We start from the raw sequence: 18,034 nt of genomic DNA on the forward strand, positions 1-18,034 counted from the left end.
GAAGCTGTCAGCTCAGGACCTGACCATTTTGGATTTCTGCTGTAGCTTAGCTTCCTGGTTACTACAGAGAGTGGGTCAGAGCTTTTAACATGTAGTCTAGTCCTGTTTGTCCATTCAGTATCTCCAGGTGAATTTATTAAAAAGCATTAAACATGGGTGGCGATGCTGTACTCTGATGTGTATTATGAACGTAAGTTTCAGCGGCTGCATGATAGACATGAAGTAGGAGGATCTGAAACGAAGCCCCTGGGTTTAAGACTTTGCAGCCATCCAGGGAGGAGATCACAGACAACAAGGACGGGGGAAACAAGAGTTGATACAGTGTGGATGTGCAATGGATGTGTCGCAAACAAAGACTCACAGGAGTTTTCTCAAGAAGCATTATGTGACAGAACCCGAGGAACACAGGACAAACTCAAACACATAACATTGGTCAGTCTTTTACAGAAAAAGATGCTTTTTTCTAAAAGTGGGGAACACTATATAGAGATTCCCCGGCATGCTAAACCCGAGATTGGAAAAGTCGAAGTGTCCTTTTGGGTGAATGATCTTGGCTTTCAGTGGAGAGGACAGACTAGAAAAACACAGGTGTGTACAGCCATCAGCCAGAGTATGGTCACACCTCGAGAGACCCAAGATGATGACAATGGACCAGAGGATTAAAAAGACTGGAAACTGGAGGCTGAGAAGGGCCAGGATGCATTGCGTGTGTTAAGAAAAAGGTAGGGAACAACTGTTTCAAACACTGCTGAGAAATCTAGTAAGTGGAGAACTGAGACCAGACTCTAGGGGAAGATACTAGAATTTGGCTCTCCTCATCAGCACTTTGTACAGAGTACAAGGCAGCAGCCTGAAGAAGCAGCTCCCATGGGAAGAGGGTGTGGCCCTCAGCGGTCCTGTTCTAGAGAGAATCCAAGTGGCAACTTGAGAAAACGTCTTTGCAGATTGATTTTTAAGACAAGTTTTCGCCATGGTAAGAATGGTAGCTACAACTATCAAGTACGATTTTTAACCAAATTCAAAATTTTAGCATAAGCATCATCCTGGTTTCAGTGCAAAACCACATAGGGTGCCAGGGAGCGTTAAAATATCCAGTGAGTCTCTGGGACCCCCTTTCATGAACTCATGGGAATCTGCTTGGGGAGTCGGGGAGGGGGCGTCACTGACTAAAAATCTTCAGGCCACATTCTCTGTGGCCTTTATAGGAAATGCTACCAAAGGCTTGCCACGTGTTAATGCTTCTGTCCTCTGAATTCATATGTGGAGCGCAATGGTGGAGGGCCTTTGAGAGGCAGGTAGATTTCGAAGGTTACGAGGGTGGAGGCTCCTTATGGGATTGATGTTTCCTTCTTGACCCACAGGCAAGGGTAACTAGGTGGACCGCCGAGGACACACCCAGGAAGTGAACAACCTGGAGGAGCCTCATCGAGAACCTAGTATACTAACTAGCCTGGGTTTTTTGTTTTGTTTTAGCATTGCTGGAGATTGGGGCCTGAGTTTCAAGCATAGCAAGCAAGCTCTCTCCTACCAGTCGTGCACCTTGAGCTCAGACTCTTAATCCTTCACAACTGTGAGCAACAGATAGATATTGTTATCTGTTTTATGAAAGTCACCCAATCTATGATATTTTGTTACAAAAGCCAGAGCTGATTAAGCCAGGGTAAATCACACATAGCATTCATTTTATGCTGCAAACTGTCCTGGCCGGGTTTTGTTTTCAAGTATGTCCTGAGGGCTGTTGAACATTCAGGGTTTTAATTAAGCAGCCCCTGTGGGATTTAAACCTGGAGGGCTTAAGGTTTGGTTCCTTCTGCACCCCGTGACCCATACACATTGGATTATACAAGTCAGGACTTCTCCCTCAGTGCCTGTTGCCTTGAACCATGAATAGAGAAGAAAGCCGGGTGTCCGGACCATGGCCCTAGACCTGGAATTCACTCCTGTATTTGATCTGACAGAGGGTAAATAGGCCCATATCAAGTTCAGGCTTTCTGTTGACCTAACTTTTAACAGAAATGTGTAACCTGCGGGAGAAACTATGAAAGGATATCAGAAAGACAATGAATGATTTCTACGGTCGCCATCTAGGGTAGCATGGCTTTTCAACTTCGCATTACATACACAGTAGAAGTGTATGCGCAGGCTGGCTCAAGCAGTCACAGCTTATTGTGAGTGAAATGTTTAAGAACACCATTCTTGCTTGCATCAGTTTTGAAATGCAGCTCGCTAACCCCCGGCAGTCTTACTATTTGCCAACTGTTATCCTAGACACTCTGCAAGCATTGACTGGCTTTATCTTTGCTTTTAACCTTCTGAGGTTAGAATGTTTGTGATTGGTATTTTAGGTGTCAGGATATAGCGCACACTCGGAGGTCAAATAACCTGCAGGAGGTCAAGGGGAGGTGCTGACAATAGATTTGAACTCAGACAAGACATTTCAGAGCCCATGCTCATAACCACCATGGTTGCCCAGCGCTTTTCCCAAAGGAAGCCATTCGGGGTGAGAAAGACATTGCTAACACCTGAGCAAAAGCCAACCTGATATCAAGAAAAAAGAAATTTACATCACAGTAGAGTGGAGTAAAGGCAGAGAGAGGGAAAGAAGGTTAAAAGAAAGTTAAAAAGAAGGTTAAAAGAAACCACCCAGAGCAGTGGTTCCCAACCTGTGGGTTGTGACCCCTTTGGAGTCAAACAACCCTTTCACAGCGGTTGAATATCAGATATCCTGCAGATCAGATAGCTACACTACTATTTGTAATAGTAGCAAAATTACAGTTATGAGTAGCAATGAAAATAATTTTAAGGTTGGGGGTCACCACAACCTGAGGAACTGTATTAAAGGGTCCCAGCATCAGGAAGGCTGAGGACCACTGACCTACAGGATTCCTTTAAAGAGTTGAAGATGTCCTATACATGTTCTTTTAGATAACATGAGTAACATACATTAGTATAGACAGAGAACATACAAAGTCATACATCCTAAGAGTGCCCATGTGAAATCCCACGGGCTTAACAGGCCGTCCCTGCAGAGGAGGAAGTGGGGGCTATGTTGTGGGATTAGAGCATTCTCATGAAGTGAACGAAGGGAAAAGCAACTGCAAGGCCGTGCTCTTAAATCCTAGAATGGTCCCTTCACGTGGGAGGCTTATACATGATGGAAAGATTAACTCATTACTTCTTGCTAGTTTTGAGCTTGCAGAGAAAAAAGTAGGAAGTCTAGGGTTCCCGTGGCTCCTCACACCCTGCCTCTCTGTTCAACTCTTACGACCATATAAGGCTCTCTTTCTGACTGAGTTATTTTCCCACTTCCAGGAAATGTGAATGTTTTTTACTCCGAAAGACAAACCCAGATAGACTGAACTCACCCTCTATGCTATACATGACTATACCCCATACCGCAGTTTCTATTTTTAAATTTGACAATGCTGCAAGTTACAGGGTGGGAAGTGACTGTATTTCTCAGAAATAAACTTGTAGCCACAGTTGACAATGTCCATCCTGTCTTTTCTCTCCATTACACTGTACAGATGAAAAAAAAAATGTACTAAAACCATGACAGGACAAATTATCTTCTGCAAATCTGTCATAATAAAAGAACAGGAAGAGAGCTTGGGGCTCAGATGAAAGCAATGGGTGTTCCCTGCCTTGAGAGAGTCTTTCCTGTTTGAAAACGACCCAGAAGGCATTCCACTAGTCTTCAGGCCACTGCAGTGCTGTTAGTCTGGCCAACAAGTGGACTCATGCAGAAGTGTCTCAATGCTGCTGTTGATGTTTGAACTTTGGCATTTCTCTTATGCCTTTTTTTTTTTTTTCTTTCTTCTAAAGTGGACCAAGTATATGAGGACCATTTTAAAAGGGAGTTTGGGAAAGAAGCAAATGGAACCCATGAGCCTAACTCACATGTGATGTGACACAAGTTCATATCAGGATAGTAGAAGGTCTTGGTAATCGCTATTGTTCTTAGACCTGTATGGATGTTTTGCTGGAGCACACGTGTGTGTACCACATGCATGCAGGAACCCGTGGAGGCCAGGAACAGGCATCCGATCCTCTGGATCTGGAGTTTCAAACAGTAGTGAGCCAGCATGTGGGTGCTGAGACTTGAACCCAGGTCCTCTGTAAGAGCAGTAAGTACTCCTAACTGCTGAGCCAGCTCTCTAGACATGCTTTTTTTTTTTTTTCTTTTTACAACATTAAGCAGTGACTCAATTTGATTCTACCAAAAACATTTACAGAGACCAAATTGGTCTACTTGCTCATATTACCAGGGAAATATCAAAACAACCCAGTCAATACAAGTTTATAGATATTTCAGTTACAACAAGCAAAATAATTATACAAACATTGGCTTTCTATTTTTTCCATGCATTTATACTCAAATATTTGAGGTTGTGTTCTCCTAGTAAATATATATAAACTCATTTTATTATGGGTAGAGTCTATGAAGTAGAAAGAGAATCGAACCTATTTTTTAAAACTTTATTTTTATTTTAATATTTTAATTTAATATCTTAATCTTTAAATTAATGTTTAATATTTTAAATAGGACCTATTTTTTAAAATTACATATTTTTCTTTAACAGAAACAAAAGTGTTTACTCCCAGTTAATGTCCTGTACGTTTCTAAGAGTAAGAAACAGTGGTATTGTTTGAGATACAGGATTTAATAGACAGGAGACTAAGAATCATTATCCTGAAAACCTCTCAAAATGGCCTCACTGCTGTCAAGAGCAGCAGCGCTCTTGCAGAGGACTTGGGTTCAGTTCCCAGCTCAATCAACTGTAACCCAAGTTCCAGAAGATCTGACATCCTTTTCTGGCTGCCACAGGCACCACATGTGTGTGTGTGTGTGTGTGTGTGTGTGTGTGTGTGTGTGTGTGTGTGTGTAAATAAATCTCTAGTAAAATTTTAAATGAGCTAGATGTTCATTCTATGGCTCATTATTTATCATAGCACCAGCACTCTATACTATTAGCTGATGGAATGTGGTTATGAGATCATAGGACTAGCCTTGGGGTTACCAGGCACCTGGGCTGTTTCACCTGCATCTCCAGCATTTAGCAGAATTCCTGGTACCTATAGCAGATGCTCAGTTAACCTTTGACTACACAGGTACATAAGACAGGGACTAAAGTGTTCTTGTTTTCTTTTTTAGAACATTTGGGTTTAGTCTCCAATGTTAATACATTCGAGGTTTTAAACATACTCAAAAGCTAAGGATTCCTGTGCTGTTGTGACCTACAGGGACAACTTGTATCACTGTTGCATTTGCAAAAAGCACACTGACTGGGATATGCGCTGTCACCTCCTTTCTAGTGGTATGGAATGATGAAATCTGATAACTCGAGGAAGAGGGAGAAAATACATGTAACACATATCCATCTTAATACGTTCACTTTCTAAATATTGCCTCTAATACTCATTGGCTGGAGGATTGTGCGGAAAGAAATTCCTTGAGTCTCAGAGAGCTCACTGCTGAATGGATAAAAAATAATCACAGAATTAGAATCTTAAGTTTGGAGGGAAATAACATTGCCAAGCTCCTGACACTTGTGTGGCTCACAGAAGGCACCCAACAGAAGGATGGGTTGGTAGTCTGAACACCATTTTATCCTGCCTGTAGAATACTTCATTTGGACTTTAGGAGAGGGGGTGAGACAAGGGGGTCTAGCATTGACCTTAAATGCCCCTCTCAGGGTTCCCTGTCATCTGGAAATCAATAGGTATGATAATTTATGCTCACAGTCCAGCCCAGAGGTGATGGTTCTCTCAGTGGAAGACAGTTGCTGTCACTGGGCGTAATTTCATAGGGGCCTCTCCTCCATACATGGCACCATCTCTGTTGATGCCAGAGAAAAATCACACAACACAGCTGCACATGGCGGGCTTCCGCGGGGACTATGGGATGCCTACCAGTCTTCTTACCCAGAAAAGAGGTTCGGTGTGTCAAGCACTTTTCATGTAAAAATGAGTGACATTGTGGGGTCAGACAGAAAGGGATGAAAATGACGAGGAAGGCTGGGGTCACGTGACCAAGCAGCTGCCTTAATAGGAAAGGTTATTTATAGCCAATGTTGAGAGTTCTGCTGTTCCTTTCTTCTAGTTCTTCTCTTTTGGCTTCAAGTTATAAGGACACTGAATTTACTGACATGCTCAGTGAGCATGTGGCTCTGTTATCTAGGAGGTTGCTACTATCCAAACTCACAGCCGAACGTTCTAGCCATCCTCTACCCTGCTCCCATAGCTTATTGAAAACACTACAGTTCCCCTTCTAGCCTACATTTCCATGCACCCAAACATGGATACTCTAGTCTAGAAGGTTCTTTGAATGGTTGAACTGCTTCTGGGGGGTCCCTTCCCAAGGGATAGACGAGTTGTCAGTACAGTTTGGAGATTTACTGCTATTGTTGTTGTTCTTGGCCATCTTCAAATTCCCAGGGGAATCCTGGAGTGACCTCACTGGTATCTGCCACTCTAGGCTCCTATGACATGGATGCCACAAGAACATGAGGACTGGACCTAGTCTTGAGTTGGAGATGGAGGGTCATTCCTGATTACAGTGCTACAGAGGGCCACAGATGTGGGCAGGCAAGGGAAAGTGTTTTGTTTTGTTTTTAAATCTATGTTTGCACTAGCTTCATATTAAATAAATAATCAATGAAGGGTATGTGTTTGCAGGTGAATGGAGATGCTTATGTGTGTAGTAAGATGCACATCAGTTCAAGTCCTTGCCTAAATCACAACTGTTCAATTAAAAACTACAGATGTCTGTAGAGAATTATGATAGCATAGTTATAAATATATGAGGTCAGGGTGTATGTATGTATATGTGTATGTGTCCTTTGTTTTCAAATCCCATTACTCAGACATGGCACAGGCACTGGTAGAGAGAAACACTCTCCCCTTATAGTCAGGAATTCAGAAATAAGTTTACAGTCTTCTCCCTTAAGGGAAACGATAGCAATTTTGCTAAATAGCAAATAAAATCTCAAAAGCTAGCTTCCAGCTTAAACTTAAGGGAGCAGCTTAAATGTATTAAAGCTGTCATAGGAGTGTTTTCAAAAGTAAAGTGTTGTTATTAAAGGATATTCCCAAAGCTGCAGACTACAGGGAAGTTTAATTATTTATCTGCAGATAAAGCAGATGCAATTAATGTTAAATATTCTTTAATGGACATGATACATGTAAGGGAACTGCACGTTCGACTGGAGGCAGAGGAATTACTTAAGCTCGGGATTCCGGAAGCCTCTGACTCCCAGCCGGCTTCTTTAATTACACTGAGTTTTTTGACACAGGGATTTGCATGTGAGTCCCCCAGTTTACAAATTCAGCAGATTGTATCTTTGTAGACCATTTAAGAATTTTTTTTTCCCAGACTGACAAAATAAAACAGGCTGTCAGTTTAAGTGAATGAAAGACATGTCTGGCTTCTGACAGCATTTTAGCTTTAAATGTCTCCGAGAGGTTTGTGTAACTGCCAGGTCTCAAAAAAGCCATTCACCCCCACCCCCCAGACCCCAGACCCCAGACCCTCCTACTCAAGTACACATCCAGACAAACTGGGATTGTTGTCATGGGGTGGGAAAAGGTCAAATCGCGAGAACATTAATGTCATTAATGTTCAGTTTTCACAGTGTCAGCAAGGGCACCCGTTACAAGGAAAGCAACCCAAGAGAAACTCACAGCAGTGGCTCAGGACGCTTTACCCCAGGAAGGGGTGGGTTGGGAATAATACAGCAAAGGTGGAAATGATAAAATATAGGGAACAGATGAAGCCCAGAATGGCCTGACTCTCAAACCATTTGCTTAAAAGGGATTCTCGGACACCTGAAGGACTTCAGAGCTGACGAGCCAGTGTCACATCACGGAAGGACCCAGCATTTATGCTACTGCGGTGACTTTACTTGACGTACAGTTTCCCTTCATCTCTCTTATGCTTCCCTATCTCCATCGACACACCCGGGAATTCTAAACAATCTAGAAATTCTTTACATAGGAAGCCCAAACAGTGACCTTGAACTCCTCTATAAGAAAGATACTTTGCCATAAAAGCCCAGCTGCCATGACATAAGGGAGGTGACAATCCCTCTCACCGTCTCCTGGGTCGATGATCTCCACTGTAGTCACTGTGGGGAACTCCAGGATTGCCAGCACAGGCTCCGAGAGAACCACTTGGAAGGTCTCCGAGTGCTCGTGTTCCCCGTCGCTCAGGATGCGCACTCTCCACGAGGCCCTGGTCTGGCCGGGGTTGAACTGTACCTGTTTCTGAGCTTTACCCTTGAAGTCTCTGTCTTTTTCCGCAGTCCCATCCCTGGTGCCGATACCTGCGGAAACAATGTAACTCACTCATTAGTGACTAACTGGGATCTTTCCCTCTCTTTCTTTGTCTCATTGCTGGGCATCCATCCTGTCCGGCCTCACTTGCTAAGTGTCTATCAGAGATGAAAGCAAAACAAAACGGCCTTGGAGTGCCCCCTAGAAGATTACTTTGAATACTTATGAATACATCACGGGCTGTTAATATTAAGACGAGGATGAAAACACAGGTTTCATTAAAAGCATTTGTCTTATAGACTTCAGAAAAACACCAGACAGACAAGTAGTTCCCATACGCATCTGCTTCAGTAGCAGGTAGATCATGGCTTATTTAACGTCAAAGGATTAAGGGCCCATTACAAGAGTTACAACGCTGGGTCTCCATGAGTTCTGCAGAGTTCCCATTTAGAGCTCTGTTTCTGGTGCACAGAGAGGAGTTTGTCAACATTCCTTCGGTCCATTACAATCACCCCAGCAAGACCAACAGAATCCTGCTAGTGGGGCTCTGCCAAGCTGCTGGCTGCCTGCTCGGCTGAATTTCCTTCCATCAGCAAAGCACTCTTTCCAGGAGATTTAAAGGACAGTTAAAGCCAAACAGGAATTTCTATCATACTGGGCATAAGCTCCAGTTTCAGCCGTGTTTATCAGAGGACAGCAAAGTCATCTACCTAATGAAACTCAGGTTGCAATGTCAAATCCCCATTGTTGCTACTGAAAACACGCACAAGTGTGCACTTTAGTTATTAAATGGAGCGTCTTTCCTGTCCTCTCTTACATGGAAAAAATAGTGCAGGGCTGAAGCAAATGTTCTTGGCCTGAGAAAGTGGAATTTCATCCCTCACAGACACACAGCAGTGGACAGAAACCGATTATTATGTCAACCTCCCTCAGGTTTGGGAGACACTCTGGTGCGGTGGTGGTTATCACTGGGGGGCCCTGGGCCTTGGAATATTTGGGAATATCACTTTTTCTCTCTTTGCCTACCTATAGGGTGGAAGATACAATGTTATTTTTCTCGTGGGGTACTAGCCCCGGCACGTGTGAGGACTCAACATGCACTACCAACTGGTTAACAACCATTTTCATTCTGTAGGGCCATTGCCTAATGGAACACCACAGTCATGACTCAAGGTCTTGGGGGGAGGGGAGCGAGTGAATGAAGGGTTGCAAGACGAGAGACAAACTGATAAAGCACTCAGTGGGCTTAATAAATGTCTAATAACTGGTAGCAATGGATCCATGTGATGCAAAAACTACTGCTAAATACAAATGTACACTTAGTTTATTAGTGGATTATAAGAATGCACTATAAACCACAGAGACACCAGTATGTCCAGTTACTGCTGCAAAGAAATGGAGGCAACTTAGATGATCAAGAAAAGAAATCACAGGGAATCTCATTTGTCCGCACAGAACAAAAGAATCAGGACATTTGTAGGGTGATGTGACAGACAGAACCGGAGACCATTATGGTGAGTGAAACAGGCAAGACTCAGAAAAACATCAGGTGGCTCTCCTTTAATGTGAAATCTAGGTGTATGTGAGTGTGTGTGTGTGTGTGTGTGTGTGTGTGTGTGTGTGTGTGTGTGAAGCTGGGAAAGTATACCGGACAGTAAGAGAGGAGAAAAGGATGAGATCTTCAGGGGAGTGGAGGAAATGAAGATCATAGAGGTCATGTTACATTGGAGGGTTGGGAGAGGGAAGTGGCAGAAGAGAATGCACAAGATCAAAGCATGATGTGGGTATATGAAAATGTCATAGCAAAGCCCACCACATTATATGTCGGCCTTAAGAACTAATTTCAAAAGCTTATTAGAGTATAAACCATGAGCTTTGTATGTGTGGGCTTTGTATGTGTGGGCTGCACCTGGTGGCTGTGGGGCTGGCAGAGGCAGGTCAGTAGGATCAGGACTTTGTAGGGCATATGCGCCCCTGCCCAGGGGCTGGCCTAGCTCTTTCCATTTCCTGGTCAACCACCCTGTGAACAGCCCTGTCTCCTGCTTGCTGACACAGCTGGTGGCTCCCCTCCCTCCTTCCACTCACTACCACCCCAGGGCAACCCTTAAGTTTCATCTGTCCGGCATTCAGTCACAGCAATGCAAACATGATTTCCCTTAGTGTTACTAAGATGAAGTGCCCTCTTTGTGAAGAGTGATAGTCTCTCTGTGGCTACAAGGCCTGCTCAGAGTCCACAGTGGAAGTGTAGGTTGTGTGGAGGAGCAGCCTCCCTGGCGAGCTCTGTAGGTCTGCTCTGCCTTGAACTTGACCTCAGTTTCAGGCCTCAGCAGCGTTGCAGGACCATCTTCGATAATGGCAGATGTGGGCCCACAGTGTCTTTCTGGCTTTCTTCCACCCTAGTTTACTAAATAGCTATGTGAGGTGACCCAAGGACAGTTGCGGAGTATCGCTAATATAGTCACAGGCTCAGGGAACAATAGCTGCTCCAAACATAACTTAGAAAAACACATTAGCATTCTGCTGCAAAAACCAAACCACAAAAACAAACCAAACAAAAGCAGCAGGGCAGTGAGAAAAATGTTCAGAATTTAAAAGTCTATAAAATACTTTTCAACTGTTAACTTTCTCAGTGTCAGTGTCATCCGTGGAAAAAATGAGTGCCAATCACATAGAATGGGACAAGTTGCATAATGGATAAAAACATCGCTGGTGACTGCTGAGGTGTGCTGCTTTTGCCTGTTTTCAGTGCAACGTATTCTCTGTGTTTTCAGGCACAAAGCATAGTTGGGCCTGACCCCTCCCTGACAGCCAAATGGGCACATGCACAGAGCAGAGCGCAGGGAGAGAGAGCAAGTCTCAACGGGAGGGTGTTGTCAACATCTACCGCACTCCAGAATCTTAAACAGAATGGGAACTGCAGTCCTGTGCAAGTGTAGCAAAGGAAGGGCCAGGAGCTGCTGTCCCGGCTGCAGCTGGAAAGGCCTCTTTCGAAAATTAACAAAACAAGACATTTTATGTTCCTTTCAGGTTTTCTGCACAGGGTTTCACTGGGAAACCCAGGCTGGTCTCCGACTCACAGCCATCTGCCTACCTGCCTCCTGCGTGTTAGGAAAGGGAGGTACCACCAGGCAGTAAAAATCCTATTTTTAAAATAAAAAATATTAATATCCAGAGTCCAAATGTGCCAGGGAAGAGCAGAGAGATTAGTGGGGGAACCTCTGTTGATAGGGACCTAATGTTCACAGGCCAACAGTCCAGCACAGTTTCTCAGTAGTAATTTCGGAGACAGCCCTTATATTTCTGCCAATGTGTTCCTGCCTCATCGTTCCCCTCCACAAAGCTCTTTTGTGTTTACAGATCCTATTAAGTGGGCGTTTCTCAAAGTGACATCTCTGTGTCATCAAGGGCTTCAGAACTCTACACCAACTATATTTCTGCTTCATATCTTTCCATATTTTATGGTTATAGGAAATGAAATGTGGACATGAATCAAAGTTGAAGATAATTATTTGCCGTTGACTCTTGGTTTTATTGCATAAGACAGAAGTAACCAACTAGGATTTAACATTTAATATTTTAACAAAGAAAACCCACAGAATAGACCTTTCATGTGATGTAGCAGTCAGGAAGGAATTTACAGTGAACCACAGAGCCTTCAAACTCAGTGCACAGTGTCTGATACCTAACAACTCACTGAATACATTTTGCTTATTTATTAAAGTAGCTGTCATGAGTATTTTACACCACTGTTTCAGATGACTTGTCCCCTGGGGATAAATTAGATGCACATCAGCTTATTCTAACCCAGTGACATTTGATTTTATTTCGAATTCACTGGTGATTACTTCCAATTTTGCGAATTTATTTTTTACTGGCGAAAGGTCACACTCATGCACCTTGACACAAATCTGTTGACATGATCTCTTCGTAGCCAAAAATCAGATATCAACATCTCACTAAGATTTTAAATTCATCAAGCTAAATTCGTGCTATGGTTTAATCACTAGAGAAAAATTATAAACACAGGTGAAGTGCTAATTAAACTTACTTATAAATGAAGTTTCTCCCAAGTATCCTCTGCGTGTAAGAACAATATCTAGAAATTTGGAGTCTTCGTTGATCAAGTAATACTCTTTTTCAAAGGAGATCCACGCCCAATTCAGTCGAAAATGCTGGTTGGTTAACCTGTTTCCACCTGGAAAACAAAGAGTGTGAAACCTGCCATTACTGCTTTCCTGAATGAATGGCCTTTAAAAAGTCACAAACTATGCGACTTTGGAAAGAATACTGCTGGATTTAATATGCAACTCCAGGGCACGTGCATGGAGATGGAGCTAACCTCTCAATTGACTGGTAAACATTCCTGGATGATACAATCTTTGAGAAATCCCTCCCTCTTTCAGGATTGGGGGTAGAGTTGGAAAACAGAAAGAAGCATGCAGTAGTCTGAAGCAAAAAAAAAAAAAAAATCATGAAACAAAGAGATGGGGTAGATGTGGGAAGAGTAGGGGGATGAATAAGATCAAAATACCTTGTGTTTATGTATTCTCTCGGTTGATAAAATTATTTATTTAAAAACCACTCACCACAAGGTGCCGCTGGAGAGCAGACTTCTCTATTCAGAGGCCAGCAATGTTCTTAAAAACCACACACAAAAACCTTCACAAATACCTCTTTCTGGTTCACAGAGCAATTGGGTGGAAGGCTTTAATTATAACCACTTAAAGAAAAACAAATATTCTTTCTCCACTCCCCTTCCCACTAGACTCCACTCCAGTCCTGAGAGCAAACAGACAGCCCCTTTCATTGGCTCTCCTCCCACCTTCCCACCAAAATGGAGCTGGCTGCCTCTAGGGAGAAAATGAACCTGGTGCTGGTCTCTATAATGTGAGAGCTATTCTGTTGGGAAAATGAAAGGAGTGTTATCAGCTGACCACTCCACACCTATCCCTCAACTTCCTTTGATCTATGAGGTCCATAAACAAAGGCATCACTAATTCCTTTTAAGTCTCTCTGGAAAAGAGAAAGGGGGTGGGGGTGGGGGAGCCTCAATCACAAACACAGCTACAGGCATAGTTCGAATTCTAGCTTCCTCTCTTTTGAGTTGACACAAAGAAAGCTACAGTAGAGAAATACGAGAGAGGGAGAAATGTCAAGACTCCTGTTGACCGAATGAAAATCTACACAGGGAGAAGCAATCGGGGAAGAGGCACAGGGTCTGTTTCCTCTGAAATATTTAGAAGTAAAAACTACAGACAATTTATGCTGTCGGAGGCTCGCTGAGAATCAAAGGCAACAGATCATGCGGCTGAAGCTGTGAAGGGATTGCTTCCTCATCGTTTGACATTTAACTCACCTCAGCCTCTTCAAAAGTTCCTACAAGACGCACGCAGGAAGCAAAAGGACGCTCTGTTACCTGACCCTGTGAGCCTTCCATGGGAGTTTTGCTCCCAAAGAAGTCAAAATAGATTTGAAAGGAAGCATCGACTATAATAGTTCCCATCATTGCCCCAGACGCAAAACACTCAAGGAGTACTCTATTGTACTACGTCAAAGCACTATCAAACCTTTCAGCCACTACACAGTAGCTACAGGGCTGAGGCTGGAACTACTCGCAGCACTTGCCTGGTGTGTGCAATGGATGTCTGGGTGAATCCCCAGTACTGCTGAGTGGCTGCACCCCACAAAAGTCAATAAACAGGAAACTCTTGACATTGTGATGCAGAAGCAGCAACATGTGCTGTGGACACTGCTATGTCGAAAGAACTGCACACACAAGGTGATTTCATGCTTCAAGGTGATGAGGCTATGGACACTTCTGTCTTTCAGTTCATTTCCAGTTTGTTATTTGTTCGTTTGTTAGTTTGGCTTTTGAGGTGGAGTCTTACTATATAGTGCAAAGCAGCAGATTTTGAACTTGCAATACTCTTACCTCAGTCTCAGGAACACGGGGAAACACCCACCCCCATTCATCTTTTTAGTATTTATTTTAGTACTTTATGTGTATAGGTGTTTTGTACATAAGTATGCATATATCTATGGAACTGGAGTTATAGGAGCTTGTGAGTCACCATGTGGGCGTTAGAAACACCACCATGATCTGTTGCCATGCCACAGGGCCAAAGGATGAGGGCCAGTTATTCGAATCAACCAGAGTAGGCTGTGCTCTTACGATGGTTATCTCAGGCTCTTTGTTACAGCAGAGAAAAGCTGATCTAACCTAGTACATAGGTCATGAATAGCTGGAAAAGTCTGAAGGCTCTGATCTGAGGAACGGGAAAAGAGATGGAAGCAGTAACTACCCGACTTAAGCAGTTCCCATCTGTTCACAGACAGGAATGTCAGTGCGCCATCACTTGCTAAGAAGGGAAACATCCAGCCATATCTAACCCCTTGTTGTTGTGTGTGTGAACTTGTGCAGTGCCCCAAACTACCTGTAAGCACCACCTGCCCAGGAAGCAAGCAACTTCCTGGGATGCTCGGAGTTGTCATTCTTGGAAAACAACAAAGCCTCATGGGAGAGTGTGGTGGCCTACAGGGTTGTTCCTTCTAAATCCTTGCAACACAGGCTCAGGGACATTCTCAGGCCCTGACTAAGGTCCATCTCTTGGTCAGGATTTAATATTTAATGAAGCTTGCTTTGAAGCTGACCCGGAATGGTAGAGTTGGTTTTCCTGGTGAATCTAAGGATTGCTACTTAGCGGCAGGCTTCGCATGCTGCATCGTCTAAAAACCCTCACAGTTCCGCTCGCCTAGACAATGTCTATTTCTCCAAATTTGACAATATTTATACCACTTTACAGCTTGACCGTCTTTCCTGAAATAGTCCAAGAAATATTGATGCCTGCTAAATACTATGCATTGAAGAGTATTGGGTGGTATATATATATATATATATATATATATATATATATATATATATATATATATTGGGTGGTATATATATATATATATATATATATATATATATATATATATATATATATATCACTCTGCCCCACCCCTGAGTGAATCAGGACACCCCAGCAAAAATTAGCACTTGTAAGTCTCTTTGTTGGATTAGCTTTACTCTGCCATCCCTTCCACAGTCTCATTTCCTAAATATACGTTATTCCTTTATCTAATCGTTTTCTGTCTCTTCCCACTCTAACTGCTGGTCTAGAGGGCAGGCAGGCAGTTAATTTTGCTTGTTGTTAGGAAAACAAGCAAGCAAACAACAAACAAACAAACAAACAAAACAAAAAAGAACTCTCTTGTGCCTCATTTACCAGGTCATATGAATTTCTAAATAAGGGTTACCTATCACTTTCAGTACTGAATCCTTTAATTTAAAATATAGTTTTAAAAGACAGATCTCAAACATCTTTCATTTTGGAAAAGGTACCAAATTACCTGTTTATCTACAGGTCTGAATTTCATATGGCTAAATAAGTATGGTCACAGGTCTACCCAGCACTTTTGAGATTTCATTAAAAGGAAACCAGAAACAATATCAGGAGCTTTGTGACACAATGAGAGGAGGCTGGGGAGAGAGAGATAGTTCAGTGGTTAAGAGCACTAACTGCTCTTCCAGGTTCAATTCCCAAGACCCACCTGCATCTCACAACTCTCTATAACTTCAGTTCCAGGGGATCTGACATCCTCACATGGACAGAGATACACACATTCAGGCAAGTCACAGAGAATAAGAATAAAATCATTTTAAAGAGGTTAATTATCATGGTAATTTAGAATGTATTATAAAGCTGGAATTTAACTAAAGAACATGGTGTCACATCTGTAAAACCTAAATTTAAATACCACCTGACTCCTCTGAACATGTGAGTCATACTTGAGTTTAGAATTTGTAATATCTCGGCGGTCACTTATTTTGTAGGAAGATGGTGGGATTAAAGGATCCATGCTTTGCTGACCTGTAAAATTGAACTGTGTTTTACCTAAACAGTGGATATCAACCTTGCTTATTATCTAGCATGTAAATGCCTCTAACCTCGGTAAATGTGAATAATTTGTGGGAATGCGGGAACTAGGGTGACACGACAGACTGTGAAATTTTACATGAAATTTACCAGCTTAGAAACTGGACAAATTATATTTATATGTGATTGGCTGCCTTTCTGAAGTAGATCCTGCTGTCTCAATGCCTGAGGAGCTGGAAACAAATTAAGACCCATGGTTTGTGCCATAAATCTACACAACAGGTGCCCGACAGCTGATAACCACACTCCCCAAAGCTCTGTCCCGGAGCCCTGACACCAAAGCTATTAAGATTTGGATGAGAAGATGAGAAGGCTCCCTTTGAACTTTGCCAGCTGGCCTTTAGGCTTCTGCAGTTTTCCCTTTCAGTTCAAACACAATAGTTATTTTAGAATAACAAAGAATCCCAGGTCTTCAGTGACACCTCCCTAGAAGCACCGGGTTTCCTGATTTCCCTTAAGACAAAGCCCACTTAATAACCACAACATGGTGTGTCACAACCCTGACTGACTTGTGCTGTTGAGGGTGGTTGCCCAAACATTTATCTTTAAGAAAGAATCTATCCTTAGACAAAAGTTAGTTACAAGGGGAAAAAAATATTATTGTAACATAAAATTCAGTTTCTAAGAACAAAGTTGCATCTGGAGATTTCTCTAGAAGTCAAATGTACATCTATAATGAAATAAAAGCAACTCTGGATTTAGCCTTTTAAACCCAACGATGGAGATAGATATTTAAAGCCTGATGATGTAGGTCCATGGCAGAGGGCTCACCTAGAAACAAGGATTGATATTGGAAAACATTTAGGTACCATTATGTGGTTTATAGGCATAGTTGTGTAATTTTATTTTTAAGCAAATGTTGGAAATGTTGTTCTTTAAAAGCAGGTCGTGTTTAGTCATCATCAAGGCTGGAGTTGGTGATTAATGGCTGTGCTTCTGGGAGTTGGTGATTCCAGCTGTGCTGATGCAAAGCACACACTTCCCTGGCATGTCTGTGACAAGACTCATCTCTAACTTTGCACTGGCCTTGGGCTCTTCATAGAAGAAACCGTCAGCTTGCTGAATGAGATACCCTTATTTGTAGAGTCAGGCTGATTTTACTGCTTACTGAATACTGTCCAGAACAGAACATAAGCCAACCTGGGTCTTTGGATCCTAGGAGTTGGCCTTCAACTCTGGGGCATCACGCTTGTGCAGGGACAAAGCAAGCAAGCGGAGACTGTAAAGTACTGGAGGTGCTGCCCTGCAGCTCAGGGGTGTGTGCAGGTGTATGATGCTGTACATGAGGTTAACTAGGGCAGGAGGGGTTGGTTCATCCTAAGGTGACACAGACACACAGACACAAACATCTTAGACTCTGAAGCTTCTGTGACCCATGGGAGGCAGACCAAGAAGTGCCCCTACACTTTATTTTTTTTTTTACAAACAACTTAATACATTGAGCCCTATTTTAGCTTAATTAACTAGTGTATTCCTTCCTTCCTTCCTTCCTTCCTTCCTTCCTTCCTTCCTTCCTTCCTTCCTTCCTTCCTTCCTTCCTTCCTTCCTTCCTTCTTTCCTCCCTCCCTCCCTCCCTCCCTCCCTCCCTCCCTCCCTTCTCCTCCTCCTCCTCCTTCTTCTTCTTCCTCTTCCTCCTCCTCCCCTCCCCCTCCTCCTCTCCTTCTCCTTTTTTTATTTTTTTTAATTTGGTTCTTCAAGACAGGGTTTCTCTGTATAGCCCTGGCTGTCCTGGAACTCACTTTGTAGACCAGGCTGGCCTCAAACTCAGAAGTCCACCTGCC

The 18,034-nt window shown here is 42.9% G+C and overlaps 1 protein-coding gene across 1 annotated transcript in view; it reads right to left on the bottom strand.

The window, feature by feature from the left end:
* Frem2 (Fras1 related extracellular matrix protein 2) overlaps positions 1-18,034 on the bottom strand; it is a 144,656-nt gene that overhangs the window by 63,455 nt on the left and 63,167 nt on the right. The window contains exons 3-4 of the mRNA NM_172862.3: positions 12,323-12,469; positions 8,094-8,324 (exon numbers count right to left, since the gene is read on the bottom strand). Coding sequence (NP_766450.2) covers positions 8,094-8,324; positions 12,323-12,469 — 378 coding nt within the window. The remainder of the gene's footprint in view (positions 1-8,093; positions 8,325-12,322; positions 12,470-18,034) is intronic.

The sequence above is a fragment of the Mus musculus genome, chromosome 3, assembly GCF_000001635.26.
Source record: "Mus musculus strain C57BL/6J chromosome 3, GRCm38.p6 C57BL/6J".
NCBI lineage: Eukaryota > Metazoa > Chordata > Mammalia > Rodentia > Muridae > Mus > Mus musculus.